Source organism: Pinus tabuliformis, chromosome 6, assembly GCF_031772625.1.
Source record: "Pinus tabuliformis cultivar Carrire ecotype Pingquan chromosome 6, CPIR1, whole genome shotgun sequence".
NCBI lineage: Eukaryota > Viridiplantae > Streptophyta > Pinopsida > Pinales > Pinaceae > Pinus > Pinus tabuliformis.
The window spans coordinates 2,070,532,960-2,070,551,093 of record NC_142292.1 but is presented as its reverse complement, the minus strand read 5'-3'; the positions used below and the strand labels follow the sequence as shown (position 1 = coordinate 2,070,551,093).

Sequence of the window (18,134 nt, the reverse complement as noted above, 5' to 3'; positions counted from 1 at the left end):
CATTTGATCTTCATTGTAATTAAGATATGGCTCTTGTTCTACCATGGAAACACGAGAATGTTCATCCATATATTTTTCATGTGCTTGATCCTGCATAGGATGATGAGGTGCTTCTTCATTTTCATGTAAGGCTGCCCCAAAGTCTTCAAGAATCTCTTAATACTTCTCTTCTTCATAGCAAGGATCCTAACATTTGAGGAAGACTTGGATCAAATCTGTGTCCTTGGCCTACAACAATACTTGATCCAAGTCTTTGGATTGATTACACAAATAGTCCTGTCAAGAGTCAAGACATCTTCATCTGTTATGTTGAGCTTTGAAACAAATTTCATGAATGATGTGATTTGTTGAGTTGCAAAAGGAGCATCCCCATCAAACTTTGGAAGATGCTTCAACCATTTTGGAGAATAAACATGTGGGTACATTTTGGTAAATAGGATGATCAAATTCATGAAATTACCATGGTGCCATAAATTTTCATTTGCATATACAACTTGATATAAATCTGAAAATACAAAATAATATCTCATACCAAGCATGTGGAGTGTCCAAGGTGAATCTTCAATGCCTTCACAATGTTGTTTGCTTCTTATTACAAGCATAAGATCTTCAAAAATTTGCAAAGAACAAGGACTTCTTTTCAGTGGAGTTTTGGCAAGATGAGAATATGATTTTCAAATAGATACCCTCATCAAAGAATGTAGTTGATCTACAAATGTCTTGGGGAAGTGGATTTTATCCTTAGCAACAACACAATTTTTTTATCATAGAAACCGTCACTTTTTGAAATAAAGTCCTAAGGCTGAAGCAAGACTTTGGTGTAACTAAGAGGGGTCCACTGTCATCTCACCAATCCTATTCTGCACTTTAAGCGAGCTCTTCTTTGGCACAAAGGGGGCTTCCTTACAATAGGATTACTAGAACTTGTGCAATAAGGTCCAAGGTGAAGTGAAGAGAAAAATTCTAGCAAAATATTTTTTTATGGGTTGAACAGATAAAGTGGTTGGAAGGACCAGAGATTAATGTCTTTCCATTGGGAAATGGAGTCAAATCAAGGTCAAATGGGAGTGAATTCTAATGAAGAAAAAAAAATGATAAGGCTGAAAGTTTGAAACACTCAATCAACATTAACTCTTTTCTTGTTTTCCCAAATTGCGGAAATATAGCTAAAAACATTAGTAGAGCAAATACTGCCCAACGCTTGGGGAACATTATGATCTTGCAAAATGAAATATATGTGCATTTAATCAAGTACTGAGAAAAATGCATCCACGAACAACATTCAAAACATTCAAAGATAGCATAATGGAAGATGAGAGCCTATCAAATTGTCACTCCGAAATATAGCTAAAACATTAGTAGAGCAAATAATGCCCAACACTTGGGAACATTATGATCTTGCAAAATGAAATATATGTGCATTTAATCAAGTACTGAGAATAATGCATCCATGAACAACATTCAAAGATTGCATAATGGAAGATGAGAGCCTATCAAATTGTCACTCCATATACATATGTCAAGATAATACTTTAACAAGAAGAGAAGTAGTAATAAAGATCTTAAAGATTACCTCACAAGAAGTTGAGTTCATCCTGCAAACTCATCCAGTAGCTATTCGACTAAGCTCCTAGGGATTTTTCCCCCAATCCAGCCATCCATGAGTCCAAACGACCTGAGACGTGCAAAATAACCACTGATAAATAATTCTGAGGTACATCTACTGTGCGAAGGGTGACCATCATGTAGTAAAATAATAGCATCAAATATAATCTCATAATCATCAACCAAAACATAGGTGTCCCACTGTCCATTAAGAGAGAACCAAGCCATGACCATCAAATCGAGGAGAAAATTAATCTCTTCTACCAAGACAACATCTAATAGAAGCAACATCAACCAAAATTCAAACCGTTGGTAGGTTAGAACCACCATGCCACCTTGCAAATCTTTGAGTCATGTGTTGAAAGCACCTGTACAATCCTCATACAAAATGAAGGAATACAGGTATGCAGTGTTAATATGATCCGTCTTACTTGTTTGAGAGTGCATAATGAGCATTTGCATTGAGTAGGGCTGCTGATACCTATTGAACCAATTTTATCGTGTCAAAGCAGCCCCAATCCTTACTTCCCATGGTGATTTTCCAAATTTTGAACTAATTGACCCAACCTGATACAATACTGGTTTTATTATATCCGTTGTGAAGTAAGCTAAATGTGCCCCAATTTGCAATGCGTAAACTTCAACTTCATGGTAATGTGCCCAAATTAATGTGTGTAGCATTTAATCTGAACTTTTAAAGCTAATACTCACAGCTATTGCTTTTGAAACTTGTATTAGTTCAAAGCTTCAAATCTTTCACAGATTTTAAACAGATCACTATGTTGCATAGTTACCCCGACCACCACAGTCAGATGTGATTCCTTTTGTTGGGATGCCACCATTGTCTGAAACCTAGAGATTGCTATTGTGACCCACTGAAGATCTGTGGCCCACATACGACATTGGCTGTTCCTTTCAGCATGCTGATAACTTCCATTACACGTTCACCATTTTTAGATCTTTTCGTCTAGGTGACTACAGTTTTGGTTTCACTCTGGTACTCCTATGAGCATTGAGAACTTACTTTTTTGGATTGTTTGCAAATAGCCTATACCTGATGCACAAATATGCCTTGTGGGGTTGGGAATTGCAAACCTCACTGTACCTCAGTGCAGTATTTCCTTGTCAGTGCTCCGATCTATGTTTGAGAAGTGGAATGAAAACCAGCAGCTTAATATTATATGATAAATACTGCTAGTTGTGCTCTTCACTGAAATACTCGGTACAGTTCTTAGTTTGTAAATTTTGCACAGTTGGTGTTCAGATTACATGTGATCTGTGAAATGAGTAGCAAAAATGGAGGAGTCGTGTTTTTATTTTTTCCATCTTGTTTTTTTGGAGTGGAATGTTAAGGGGGATAGGATATTCCGGGTGTGTTTTGTAGCGTTTGCAAGCCGTTAGTTGTTAAACATATTTTTTGTTCAATGCAAATAATTGTCCAACTGTGCCTATTCTCGAGATTTCTTCTTCTCAAAGCGTATCGATTATTTATTGGCTAGTATTTTGATGATCCCAGCATTGGAAATGGAGCTATGTGGAATATAATGATATTTGTGTGCTATATCTTGTTTTTTTCACAGGAAAAATTAGCTCCTGCAGAGCTGACTCCTTTCATGTCGCATGCAACCCAAATGGCTGCTTTAGATTATATTGTCTCAGTAGAGAGTAATGTATTTGTTCCTTCATACTCTGGCAACATGGCACGAGCTGTCGAAGGTCACCGTCGTTATCTGGGGCATAGCAAAACAATTATTCCTGACAGGTGAATCTTGGAAACTTTATAAGGGAGAGTTTAAAACTTGTGTATTGGATGGTTGAGCAGTTCATATCTGTTAACAAGTGCCCTTATCCATCTTTAATTTTATTTGTTAGGAAAGCTCTTGTCTCACTGTTCAACAAGATAGACCGTGGACAACTCAGAGACAGCAAGCGTCTTTCTGCAATTATTACTGAAATCCACAAGAAACGGTAAGTGGATCCAACCTATTGCCTTTATTCTGCTTTGATGGTAAAATAGCAGCCTCTTTTTATAAATCATTACAGGGAGGAGGCAAAAAATACTTAGTACATTTTCATTGATAATTGACAGACAAGGGGCACCTAGAAAACGAAAAGGCCCTATTTCTGGAACAAGAGGAAGGGAGAGGTTCCGTACGGAAGAGGCATTCTATACAAACCCTTTGCCAGATTGTCTGTGTCAGAATGAATCTTCTTACAATCCTGTGGAGCATCGATCTACAGGCTTGAATACAACTACTGCTCAAATACTGCTTGATCGAAATATGGAAAAAAGCATCTAATGAAACTTATTTAAATTCAACTGGAGTTTCAAGACGCAGAAAATTTGAGAAGAGATTCCTCAATTCTGCCATTGTCCTGCCTTAAGGGGGCAGGCCCATGCCCACTGGGGAAGTCTTGTAAATTCTATTATTTTATTTATTAATTTTTCCTGTCATCCACATCCTTTTGCAAAAAGGAAGATGTTGGAAGAAAAGTGTATAATTATGTTATATTTCTTCGGTGCAAATAAATTAATCATTAAGAATGGGATCGAGTGATTTATGTTACGCCTGGTTAGCCGGATGAACAAATCAAGTGAACAGGGTGGAATTATGTGGCCTTTTTTTGTGTACAGTACGAGGCTTTTCTGCCCAACTCTTGTATATCTATTTTAAGAGTTATAGTTCTATTGTTAATACCGAATAAAGGAGAGGTTAAACATGGTTTCTTACATATCGGGTACAGAAACAATGGAACGCTGATATCAGTTGCAAATGTAAAGCGTGATTTCGTACATATTGGGCACAGAAACGGTGTCACACTAAAAGTGTGGCCAGTCGTAAGATGTTTAGCCTATTTTTGTTAGCATAAAACAGGTACTGCATTAATAAATTTCACCTTGTCAAAAATAATTAACTGAGCCGTTAAACAATTGTGGCTTATGCAAACAAATTGGTATTAAAAAAACTAAAATAATTATATTGTTAGTGGAATATGATAATATGTTTTATTATAATATATTCTATTCCTATTCCATTAGCAATATTCCATAGTTGCACTTTTACTGTTGATGTGGGTGTATTGCATTTCTGTTAAGTTTATTGTTATTATTTTTCTTTGGAGGGGAATTCAAATGATATCTTTATGATATGTTTACCCATTGGTGTATGCCATTCTTAGTAAATTCATTGGTATAGATTTAGTGTATGTAACCCAATGTGCTTTCTAACATGACTGTTATCAGATATACAACAATATTGAAGCAAAAAGTGATTATAACCATTCTATGGGTTCTTATTTATTTATTTGTAAAGTTTACTTGTATAAATCGTGTTTATATTATGGTTATTGCGTGTTCATATTTCAAATAACCTTTATCATGGTGTATTTTTTTCTTTCTGGGTTAAATTCAGCAGGGTATCTATGATGATTTTGCCTATGTTGACCTTCACTACTAGCAGATTTGTTCATAATTGCAGTAAGCTATTTAATCTATAGGTTCTGGATATAACAATGATCTCATGTTACCTGCATTTACCCCACCTTTCCGCATTGTTACGCTTTACAACCTGCATTCCGGAAAGTTCTATGTGAAATGCAGAGGGTCTTGTACCACTTCCTTTCCTCTGCATTTTTCACCTATTTTGCATTCGGCACTCCGGTTTCCTGCTCTTCATCCCTCCACTCACTTCCTCCACTTCCGCTTTCACCTCGCATTCTGCACCCCTGCATCATGAATTCTGCTTGAATGGTGGCTGGGAGGTTATCATTGCCAATTATTCCTTGAACGTACAGGTCTGAGGTTTCCATATTTGATCTGTGGATGCAGAGTCGATCATCCTTTAGGTGGTTGCTTCCATGTTATATTAACTTACATCCAACTCCTGTCTGGCTAGCAACATTCTCTCACTTGCTAGTTTCTCCATCAGACAATTTGCTTTGTGATGCTTGTAGCTATTCCTTCCAGGCTTGAGACTCTAGTTGTGTGTTTGTTCACCAGGGTGCCATTCAACATTTGTTTGAGTGCATTTACCAATATGATTGATTCAACTTGTCACACATGAATTGATGCAATGAGGAAGTCATCTTTTATAGCTGCTCTCTTGCATTAATGATTGCTCTCTCGGAACCCTAGAGGCACCCTAAGGGTATCAATGGAGGAGTCCTTAATTTTAATGGTTTTGGATTGCTTTTTGAGGTACCATTAAATTTGACTTTTAGAAAGTCTGGGTGGTTGCATTAATGATTTCTATTGGTAGGAACCCTAGAGGCACCTTAAGGGTATCAATGGAGGAGTCCTTAATTTTGATGGTTTTGGATTGCTTTTTGAGGTACCATTAAATTTGAATTTTAGGAAGTCTTAATTTTGATGGTTTTGGATTGCTTTTTGAGGTACCATTAAATTTGGCTTTTAGAAAGTCTAAGGGTGGGAGAGGCCACCCCTCTTGGGGCTTTCACTTGAGGTGCAGAGGACGTGCCTTCTTCCAATTTTTTGTAGGGTCACTGCCTTAAAGATAAATAGTTCTTTGTTCCCTCTTACAACGAAGAAAAATGAATAGTTTTTTGAGAAATTTTTATCCACAATATCTTTACTCCCCTTTTCTTGGTTTTGAAAATACACGTAGGTTACATTTTTTCCAAATCCCCCCTAGAAGATATCCTAAAATACACTATCAAATTGGGTTTTAAGATGTAGTTTTCAAAAGTGATGGTTTGCTACTTTCTATGGTTTCTTGTATGCCATTCTTTCCCTTCTGTCCCTGAAGGTAGTAGGACCACGATCCCACGTTTTTTTTAGAAAGTCTGGGTGGTTGCATTAATGATTTCTATCGGTAGGAACCCTAGAGGCACCTTAAGGGTATCAATGGAGGAGTCCTTAATTTTGATGGTTTTGGATTGCTTTTTGAGGTACCATTAAATTTGAATTTTAGAAAGTCTTAATTTTGATGGTTTTGGATTGCTTTTTGAGGTACCATTAAATTTGGCTTTTAGAAAGTCTAAGGGTGGGAGAGGCCACCCCTCTTGGGGCTTTCACTTGAGGTGCAGAGGACGTGCCTTCTTCCAATTTTTTGTAGGGTCACTGCCTTAAAGATAAATAGTTCTTTGTTACCTCTTAGAACGAAGAAAAATGAATAGTTTTTTGAGAAATTTTTATCCACAATATCTTTACTCCCCTTTTCTTGGTTTTGAAAATACATGTAGGTTACATTTTTTCCAAATACCCCCTAGAAGATATCCCAAAAGATACTATCAAATTGGGTTTTAAGATATAGTTTTCAAAAGTGATGGTTTGCTACTTTCTATGGTTTCTTGTATGCCATTCTTTCCCCTCTGTCCCTGAAGGTAGTAGGACCACGATCACACGTTTTTTTTGCTTGTGTGCATTGGTTAAATACATGCTCCATTGACATGGTATCTTAATTGCACACGAAGTAGATGGATGGTTGATCCAGATTTATGCAAGAATGCAACAAAATACTAACATAAACATAAACATAGAGATGCAGCAGAAATAAAACTTCATTTCATTAAAATCATAGTATTGAAATATGCTTACATACAAAATGGAAATAAACTAGCTCGGGTGATGGTAGCTCATCTTTGAGAAGAGATGTGGCAGCTACATGCTTCTAAACTGTGTTTCAATGAGGGTTAAGGGCCTTTTTATTATTGAATATCAAAATGGAATTTTTAACAACCAAAACCTAATATTAGGAGATGGAACACCAAGAGTTTGTGGGCTTTGTTGTGGTTAGTTGGATAGCTAACTTCTTGGGATCGTAACTTGGCCATATGATTTATGTTTGGCGTGTACGATATCTTGTTAGAAAGAACTCTCTGAGTACCACAAGATTTGCGGTAACATGGGCCTACGACTATGGGCTTACGACAAACCTAAAAGAAAACGCCGTTTAGGGGGTCAAACCAACTCCAAAAGTTTAGGACTCGAAACACTGCTAAAAATATTAAATGTTGCTATAATCAAAGAAACTGATAAAATTGATTAGGGGTCTAGGTGGAATAGGCGGGTGGCCACCAATATCCCCCCTGGATCAATGGTCCTTTGAATCTTTCCTTTCAAGCTTATCCCAAGTAAACTTTCTTTTTGCCCAGTAACCAGATGAACTTTAGGACTTTTGGCCATGTCTTGAAGGTCTAGACTGTCTATGAGATATTTTCTCTTTCAAGTGATTTGTGCCCTACCTCCAAATTATACACTCCTGTAATAGGTTTTGACCTAACAAAGAGTCTTGATTCTCGTTAACTCAGATTCTTCTAAGAGGTCTATACCCTCTTGTGAAACAGTGGAGGCAAGCTTTTTCTTGATTTCCAGGTTATCCATCCATTATGGGTTATGCCTAGTCTCTTCTCTCAATGCTAATTGACATGATACTTGTTTTGGGAGTGGAAGTGGTTTGTAGCTTTCAATAAAGATTGCTTGCCTATTTAATTATACTTTTTGCTATAAACAATCATCCCAAAAAATGGTGGAATTCCTCTATTTTCTTTCCATGAAATAGTGAATTTGTATTAGAGCTTTTCTCTTCCAAGTGTTATTCCATATCAATGAATTAGTGTTCTGCTGCTCCATTCATATGAAATCTTGATCTTCAACATATCTTGCACATTTTAAAGATGTTTAGCCATCTCCACTATATTTTGTTTGTGAAAATCTTCTTGATGATCCGAAGGTCTCTCACTCAGAGGCCACCATTCTCTTTTGGTAGGTAAGAGTTTATCCTAGGCAACAATAGTTCATTTTTTTCCCCTCTTGAGGGCCCCCACATCATAGTATTCAAAATCGGAACCAGTGACTGGATTGGTCCACCTATGAAACCAATGTTTAAATTGGCACTGGGAAAACCAGACTTGTCAGATTTTGATGAACTAGTCTTTAAAAAAAGACATGAAATAATAATTTTAAGTGAAAAAAAACTATTTTTAAGATTTAAAAACATGATTCCAAATTGATAAAGACTAAATATGAAAAGTTTGCTCATCTATATACCATGTAAAAGTGAATATATCAAAACGACACTAAGTAACTCTATGATCACCCCATACAACTAATAATTTCTGGTTCATGTGCTTTTGTTATAACTTTTTGTACACATGTTTGATATCATAATGCTCCTCTGGAAGGACAATGCTAGTAATGTTGCTCTAAATTGTGATGATAATAGAAATTGAAAAAGGAAAGACTCAATACTCAAAGGAATGTACATACACATTAGTTGGAGACAAATGCATGAACTCTAAATTAATCATGACTCCTCCTTGAGATCCTATTCATGACTTCCATATTAGGAATGAACTTTAAATTAATCATGACTTCTTATTAAGACCCTATTCAAGACCACCATATTAGAACTTTATGATTATAATCTAATCATGACTTTCTAACATAAATTTATAACCCCATCAAATTTATAATTTCAAATGTATGTTTTGTTGTTTGAATGTCTATACAAATAGACACACTGAAAAATAAACACTAAAAGGGAAAAAATGAAAAAGACTAAAAGTTTTTTTACAACATAATTATGACTACCCATCTTTGATGCATTTTCACTATTCACAACATATTTGCACTTAATATGTATAGTGTGCACACTTTTGGTTGAGAGAGCATCAACCTCTCGTATCTCCACATCCAAGTAATCAATTTTTTTTCTTGGAAAAAAAAGCTATATGTAACACAATGTTTTATTTTCTAGTTCAACATTCCTGGGGAGCTGGCATAACAAAAGGAATCCTGGCACAGAGGAGCTCCCATAACAAAAGGAATCCTGGCACAAGGGATCTCTTAGTTGGTAGTAGTTTTTTTTTACACAATTATATTAATTCCAAACTAATGACCATAAAAGTAACAAACCCATTCACTAGCTTTCCAATGTTGTAATAAAAATCCTCAATCAAGCTAAATCTCAAGATTACATCAATCCTACCTAGAAATTCATCTTTTTGGAATGTTGGATCACAACTATCTATTTTGTTCTCTATATTAAAATGTACTAAATAATAACTTGCTACCATCAAGCATATAAACTTGTTTGGTCGTCTTGCCAAACTTGGTATGTGGAGTATGCAATGTAATAATTAAAGAATGAACAAAATTAATTTACAAAATAATTACTACCATTATCTTTATTTGAAAAAAAAAATAGGAGTTAGGATTAATTTTCCAAAGTAGGATAATACGACACGTAGAGGGGCTTTTTCACTTTTATGTCCATGCTATTGACAACCGTAACACAAACTACAATAATACTGCGTGCTACCATACTTGATCATTTCCATGGAAAGAAGCCACAAGTTGCACAATGAAATTGAACTCAATGGCACCTGTAAGATTGCTGCCCGTGCAACTTTTGAACATACAGTACTTGACCGCATGTAGTACATAAAAAATAAATGCTTTGATATTCAACATTTCATATTTTTTCCATGACCAACTTGGCAAATCAAGTTACTTGGAAACCTGTACTATGACCAAACAAAACCACTCATGCATGTCCAAAACCACTGCATGTAATGAAATGAACGGTTTATGACGGAACCAACCAATTTATAGAAAAACTGGCTAGTTCCGTCATAAACCCACTGGTTTATGACCAGTTTGCATTAAACCATAGGCCTACAAGGAGATGAACCAAGTTTATTGGCCGGTTTATGACCGGTTTGATGCAAACTGTAAGCCTACAAGGGGACGAAGCACGTTTATTGGCCAATTTGGTCACGAACGCTGATGAACTAGTGGATTTGACAAGTTACTGGTTCGACCTAGCCAGTTTTGAATACTATGCTCCACGTAGAAAGATCTTTGAAGGCTCTTTATGGCTTTGAGGATCTTGGTTCACATTGCAAACAATGAAAACATATATAATGGGATAGATTGCAAAATAAATGTAGGGATAATTTGTCTAGGAGGTTGATGGCTTTGAAGGTAAAAGAGTTGAATTTTTTCTCTAGCATAGATAGAAGGCTTTCCTAGGAGATGTTAAACTCCCAAGTATTTTGAAGGGAGAGAACCTCAGCTCCTTTTTGGAAGCCTAGGATTTTTATGATACCTTGGGTTGGGTAATCAAGGGTGTATAATAGAAGAAAATGAAAGATTTTGTTAGGGTCTTACTTTGGCCTCATTACATACTTTATCAATGTGTGAGGCCATGTTTCTTGAATAAAACCTATTAAGTAGTCAATTATTCATTGCAAAAATGTCCTTTTTATTGATAAGACCCAAATTAATTGGTCAACTCACATTATAAGAGGTCTTATAAGTAGATTCTCGATGGATAGCCATATATATAATATATGATTGTAATGTTTTTCATTGATTGTTATTGTTTTTAGAGCATCACACTTAGAGGTTACCCTTTCAAAGAGACAAATTGAACATAGTACTTTATTTTTGTGTCGAGAGGTGTGTGCAAGTTGAATATGGATGAGATATTGTAATATCTTGTCTTCAAATTACATAGAAATTAAATTAAAAGAATAAAATAAAATAAAAATAATAATTAAAATAAATTTGAGATAAAAATAGTCAATTTACCGTTAGTGGTTTTTGGGCTCCAAGTTTTGACAACCCTTGGTTCTGTGAATGGTATTGTTATGTAAGAAGAAATATCTATATATATATATATATATATATATATATATATATATTCTACCAACCTCGATCCATTTTAATCCTGGATCTACCAAGTGTTGAAAGGGAACAAATCTCTTGAAGTGCAAACCTATTTTAGAGTGAAAACGGGATTTGATCCCTCTCGACATTTGGTAGATCTGAAGTTAAGATAGCTCTGAGGTGGTTTATTATCAAAGAGATATTTCCTAGGTTTTTTTTGTTTTTTTTGTCGTTTTCTTGAATTTTGCACCATATTTTATGTGAATTACACTACATATCATATATCTATTTTAGACTTGTAGTGGGAAAATTTTTATGAACAAATTGGAGATTTTTTTTTAATCAGAAAATAGAGGATGGCAATATTTAGGTTGATTCTAAAACCATAAGAATTGAATTCTTATGGAAAAATCCAAATTTCAAAAAAATAAATAAGTCATACACTCATAATTGAAGCTATCTAGGATTTAAAATCAACAACTTTTTAGAATTTTTTTGAGTGGCTGCTACAAATTTTGGATATTGGATTTCTTTAATAAAGAGCATAGATTTTGGTCAAAGTAGTGTTATTAGATCCAAAGAAGGTTTGAAATTTTATAATTTGGGTCATAATTGCTATTTTGAGAAATATAATGGAAGTCAAGATCATTTTACATTTTTGACCTTAAAATCTACCTCATGCATGTTGCTTTAGTGATTTTTAATAGTTTTTTCTTAGGCTAACTCTTTTTTTTTGTTATGAAAATTTATAGTGAGACATGTTCCAACTGTTCAATGTGTAAAATTATGGTAGGGAAAGAATAAACAAAAAAATAGAAGATGAATCACATTGTTGGAAACCCTTGTAACCCTTATTGGTACCCTGTCGAGTAGCACTACATTAGAGAATACCTGTATACACAATCTCACTTCCACATACCTTCAAGTGTGTTGATATAACCAAGATCTTTATCATGCTTGTTGCTTCTCTTCCGGAGACTCTCAATTTGTACCCTTTATCATGCGTTCATACCACCCACAATTTTTTGTCAACCCATAGAACCTATCCCTGTTAAATGGAATTAACTAGAGATTTCTTGTTAGCTAATGAATAAATAACAAGTATAATTAATGTCTAAATTATGAAATGAAAATGTAATGAAGTAGACCAACCATATAAGTTTAAGTAAGATTGAGAGATTAAGATGAAGATTGTAGTGATGTTAGAGATGAATACTGCTTAAGAGATTTATGGAGAGATTCAAAGAAATAATGTGGAGGAAGTCGAGGAAATGGTCTCATTTATATATAGTGACCATTTGTACAATAAAAACATAAGTGAACGGTTTTATAATATAATTTTCCCTTGGTTTATTCCTTCAATAATTCTTTGTCCCTTGTTTCATGATTGGTTATTATAGCCAATAACTGGTATTAGAGCCATTGGTTGTGGCAGATGCTCTTGTGAGAAAATGTGTTTTATTTCTATTTGTGTGCTTAGATATTTTTTGGAGTGAGTTTGCTTTGGGAAGAATTTGCACTGAGGTTGAGAGCTACACTGGTTGTTGTGTGTATATCCTAGTGCATTTATATTGCTATCCATGTGCGTATATTCTTGTGGAGAGCAAGTTGCCTCTCCATATATACTGCTATCCTTGTGCATATATCCTTGTGGAGAGAAAGCTGCGCGTGGAGGAGAGTGTGGAGACCTTCATGGAAGAGTGTGAAACTATGCCCTATGTAGTTCGTGCAGGTGCCTGGGTAATCCAAGTTCATTTGCTTTTTCCAATGTCGTCGAAAGAAGAGATTGTTGTGAAATTCAGGAAAGCTTTGGATTAGGGTAAGATCTAGTCTGGGTGAATCAGATTAGCGGTCCTTGATCATGTGACATTATGCCATCGGTTGTCTTGTGCAATATCAGATCCATTGGGGTGGGGGCAGAGGAACTAACATGAAGGATGAGGCAATTTCACTTTGGGGATTAATGTGGTTTGCTTGTTTTTTGGATATACAAAATTTAAGCATCTATGGAGACTCCCAGGCCATCATCAATCATGTGTTGGGAATCTCCAAAATATCCCACCCACACCCATAGGCCTGGCTCTGGAGCATCATTCATCTCCATGACACTCTTCCAGGGGTCACCTTTCAGCACATACACATGGAGCACAACACTATTGCTGATGCCATGTCTAAGATGGGACTTTTGACTTCCAATGATGGATTACATATCACTCTGGAGGTGGATGGATGCTCCATGGATGGTAGATATTTTCCATTCCCATGACAACGGTTTTATGTTGGTATTATCCAATGCTATTATGTTTTAAATTCTCAGTAGTATCACATTTCCCACTGTTTCACTATTTTTGAATATGATCCTACCTTATCTGTATATGGACATATGATGGAAGATTTTACTCAGTTTTTGGTTTTTTTTATCTTGGTTGTTTTTGAGCTTATACATGGAGCAATATGGGGGCATGGGCACTTATTAGGCCCACACTACAATTGATATGCTATTATGTACATGGTTGCATTTTCTATATGGGTTGTTCACATATATGTAGAATTTGATGTAGTTTCCATATGGACTTGATGTATTGGTTTACACTCTTCAATAAAACCAACATTTTTTTCTTACTAAAAAAAAAGAAATGAAAAATGAGCTTCCACAAACAAAATTTGTTTGTGGACGTGTTGATCTTAGATTGTATTTCCTTTTAAGCTGAGATATGGTGTTTTCAAAATGCTTGCTGATATGTGCCTATTCAATGGAGCAAAGACTGAAAAAATGAGGAGAAAGAAATTTTTTGAATGGTGAAAAGAAAGGCAACTAGACTTAATCAACATGAAAGAAACAATCCTAGAATAAGAATTCGATCGAGATGAAGTCAAAGAAGTGTCATAATCACGAGGATAAGGATAACAATGAATTGGAAGCTAGAACTCTGAAAAAAAAAGGGGCATGTATCTTATGTTTGCATTATGCCATATGTATGTAAAGGTGTTCTTCAAATTGAAGATTGAAAGCCATACATTAATGTTAATGAATACATATAGGGAGTTATGTAAATGTCAAAGTCTGTCTCATTTTGGAGTAAAATAGAGATGAATTCAAGTTGGATTATTGATGTACAAAGTTGAATTTGAGAGTGTAAATTAGAGTCAAGTCTACAATCTTGTTTGAAGCCAAGATAAGTCAACAATACAAAAGAGTAAAAAACAAGTCAATCAAATGTTGTTGTTATTGAAAGTGTTATAAGTTTGAGTCTATATTGGAACTGGCCATTCTAACATTACAAATATTTGCATGGTACACATATTATGAAGAGAACGTTCGGTGGTATCTGACACCCAAGTGTAAATCAAAAGCCAAGGGGATTCAATGGCTAGAAGTTTATTTAGTTAAGCCCAAGTGTGAGTTAAAGATCCTACCTATGTAATGAGTTTAATCAAGTCAATCGAATTCAAGTTTAAGCCATGTCAAATCATGACATTTTTGCATCAATTAAGTTTTCCAATCTAATGTCACAAGTGTCTTGTTGGGTCTTGATCAACTCCAACAAGAAACATATTTGGTAAGCATATAAATATATGAAGAAGATTGCATATGTCTTGTTGGATGGAGACACCCTTCTTACAAGAAACAAATTATGTAGGTACAATGGAAAATTTAGAGAAGAATTATGATCGATAAGGCAAGATGAAGATGAAGAGAGAAGAAAAAGAAGAAGACTCCATGAATGAAGAACGACAAAGAAGCAAACTCCATGACAAAAAAAGAAGAGAAAAGTGCAAGTAAGATGCCAAAAGAAGATGAGAAAAGTGCAAGCAAGATGCTAAAAGAAGATGGTGCGGGATGTCAAATGAAGATGATGACAAACAAAGAATGATGCAACAACAAAATAATGACATAGAAATGGTGAACGTTAAGCAAGGTAAATCATAATATTGTGTGTTTATAATTGAGATGCAAATGTGGTGAATCCATGAATAATAACATTGCTAAATAGTTTAATGGTCCCTAGTTTATTTGATGAGGAAAAGAAATGTTTGTATGTGGAGACGATTAGTTCGAATGGAAATTTAAATTGAATATACTTAAGTAATGTGACGTAAGTCTAATAAGGCAAGTGTACCCCCTTTGAAGAGACAACAGTGCTCAATAAGAGGAAGCAATGCTCAATAATCACTTCTTGTGAGAGAGGACAATTTGTGTTCATTCAAAATCACTTGATGTAATGTATGTTTGTGGTAAGCTGAAACTACCTAATGTTTGTATGATTATGGATAATCCAGGAAAAACCAGAATATGGTTATAGGTAAGCCAAAAAAACCTAGGTTTATGAATGTTGATGATATAGGAGGAGTTGAATGTACAAGTATAAAAATATGTTGTTGAACCATGTATGAGAAAAGGTTTCTTAGATAACTAGTAGATACAATGGCTAGATACCCATGTATTCTAATGGATGATAGTTTTTTTATATGGACTTCAAATAATGGAATTGCTAATAAAGGTTTATATGTGGGAGATATCCCATGTAAAATCATTGGCAAAGGAAACTTGTAGACATGCAATGATTAGAATCAAATCTATCAACTATGGTCTCTAGGGATTATTTCAATTATTTTAAACTAGCGCGATGATATAAATTAAATGAGTGATAAATTCCCATAAGCATTAATCCATAAAAAACATCACAACACTTGCTAAATGATACATCTCAATTGTTAAAATTAAAAAAAAAATCATAAAAAATAACTAAATTAAAACTTTATTTTAAATTATTATTATTAATAATTAAAAATAATAATATATAATTTAAACATATAGACATTTAACCATGAATATTTTTTTCCATTTTATAATGGAGATTCTCAATCTGTAAATAGGTTTTGTTCTAATATCATGGATCAATAATATGGCTTATCAATACCACATGCCCAAAAATATTCAAAAAATGACTTATTTCATATAAAACTTGTTCATATAACATTTTTTTTTCTAATTAATCAATTTAATTAAAAACATATCTAATTTAAAGACAAATTTCAACTTTTAATTTATATATATTATTAAAAATATTTTTAAATATTCCATAAAAATTAAATTCCTAATATTTACCTAATAACTATTAACAATTAAATTAAAATTAAAAAAACTATATTACAAAATATACACACTCATTGATTTAAACCTAAAATATTATAAAAAACAAAACCACTTCTATTCAAATATAAAACATCATTAAAAATGAAATCACTTGAAATATGTTTTAAAATATACAATACTATTAATCATTTTTTATTTCATTCTGTTAAAAACTCAATCTAAAATTTTAGTAAAATTGCCATTAGATTGTTCTAATGTAAGATTTTAAGTAGTCCAGTACTCTTAACTCTCACGTACGTTATCACCAAAAAAAAAATAATATCCGTGTACATGGTTGATTTTTAGTGTAACTATATATATAATTATTTAAAAAGTTTGTCTATATAATAGAAGGTTTATATGAATATTAAGTATTTTATTATATTTAATTTTTATATATTTTATTAGGAAATAATAAATATGTATATAGTTGATGGATTGAGAATATATATATATATATATATATATTAATTGATTTGAGTGAGGTTTAGTGTTCATAAGGTCTTAGGTTCAAACTTCATAGAAGGGGTTGAAGATGGAAGTCACTTTTAGGGGAATTAAACTATCCCAAGGGGCATCCAAGGTTTATTGAGCTTCACACAATTCTAGTGATAGCATTCCACTAGTAGGTAGTTTGTTCTTCCATCTAATAGAGGGATGCCTTGACTTAGGCTAGGCCTAGTGTAGTATATGTTAGGCCTAGGGGGATATTATGTGGTATGGGGTACAAAGGGAGGTACCCAAGGGAATAAGGTAATAATGTGATGGGCTATAGTTAATTAATAAAGTGGTTAACCCGCATCATGTAAGGCACCACTAGTAGTTAGGAATAATGTGATAAGACCATTGTATTAGATACATGGTATTGAGAGACCCATGGTAATGACCCAGAGTATTGTATGTATGAAGCCTATATAGAGGCTAGGGACTCCTCATTGGGAGGTGTCAAGGATTATTGTATGGCAAACATATGGCTTGTGAAGTGTTCTCATAACAAGATCTGAATACAGAAATGCTTCTCTTTATTAATCAAAACCCTTAAGGCAGGGTAACACCATACAATCACTCCTTAAGGAAGGAGAACACTCCACAAACCATATGCTTTCCAATAAAAGGGGATTTGAATCTGCCTATTATGTGACTTGCGCAACTACCACAACATTCATTCTTAACCATTCACATTATACATTCAATAGGAAATTCAACATAAGCAATTTTTTTTAAAGGGGGCCCATAAATTACAAAGTTAAATGCCAAAATTCCCATCTTCCTTATATTAATCATCAGGAGAGAACAATTTCATTACATACAACAACATTACAACTTGTGGCAGTCACAGACTTGCGCACAATATCAAAATCTACAGGAAATACATAAGCAAAACATTACAAATCCAGATCTCAGAGCTAAACAATTCTGGACGCTCAAAACTATCTATTCTTTAGGCTTGATATGAACTTTGCAGCATTGCCTAAACTTATTTCTCACTGCCTTCAGTCTTCTCTTATAGCCATGCTCGCTTGCTCCAATACTTTGCTCGCTTGATCCATGCTTTTCAATACCTAGGGCCGTCATTTTGGTTTTTTGTTTGATTGTATCAATATATCAAAATCGACTCTTATTTCTTTGGCACGCTCCCTTATTTTCCATGGCGCGAGTTCTGAACTGTCTTACTACTATTTTTGTTTTTCGATGTTCTATTTCCGGCATTTTCATCCAAAATTTCCTTCACAACTTTATCCTTTTAAAAACGAAGGA

The 18,134-nt window shown here is 34.3% G+C and overlaps 1 protein-coding gene across 2 annotated transcripts in view; it reads left to right on the top strand.

The window, feature by feature from the left end:
- Nucleotides 1-4,336, top strand: part of LOC149267530 (O-fucosyltransferase 7-like) — a 53,316-nt gene extending 48,980 nt beyond the window's left edge. For both annotated transcript variants that reach the window (XM_089433329.1, XM_089433330.1), the window contains exons 10-12: nt 3,186-3,367; nt 3,478-3,573; nt 3,695-4,336. In XM_089433329.1, coding sequence (XP_089289455.1) covers nt 3,186-3,367; nt 3,478-3,573; nt 3,695-3,905 — 489 coding nt within the window. In that variant the 3' untranslated portion in view covers nt 3,906-4,336. The remainder of the gene's footprint in view (nt 1-3,185; nt 3,368-3,477; nt 3,574-3,694) is intronic.
- Nucleotides 4,337-18,134: the final 13,798 nt, after the last annotated feature.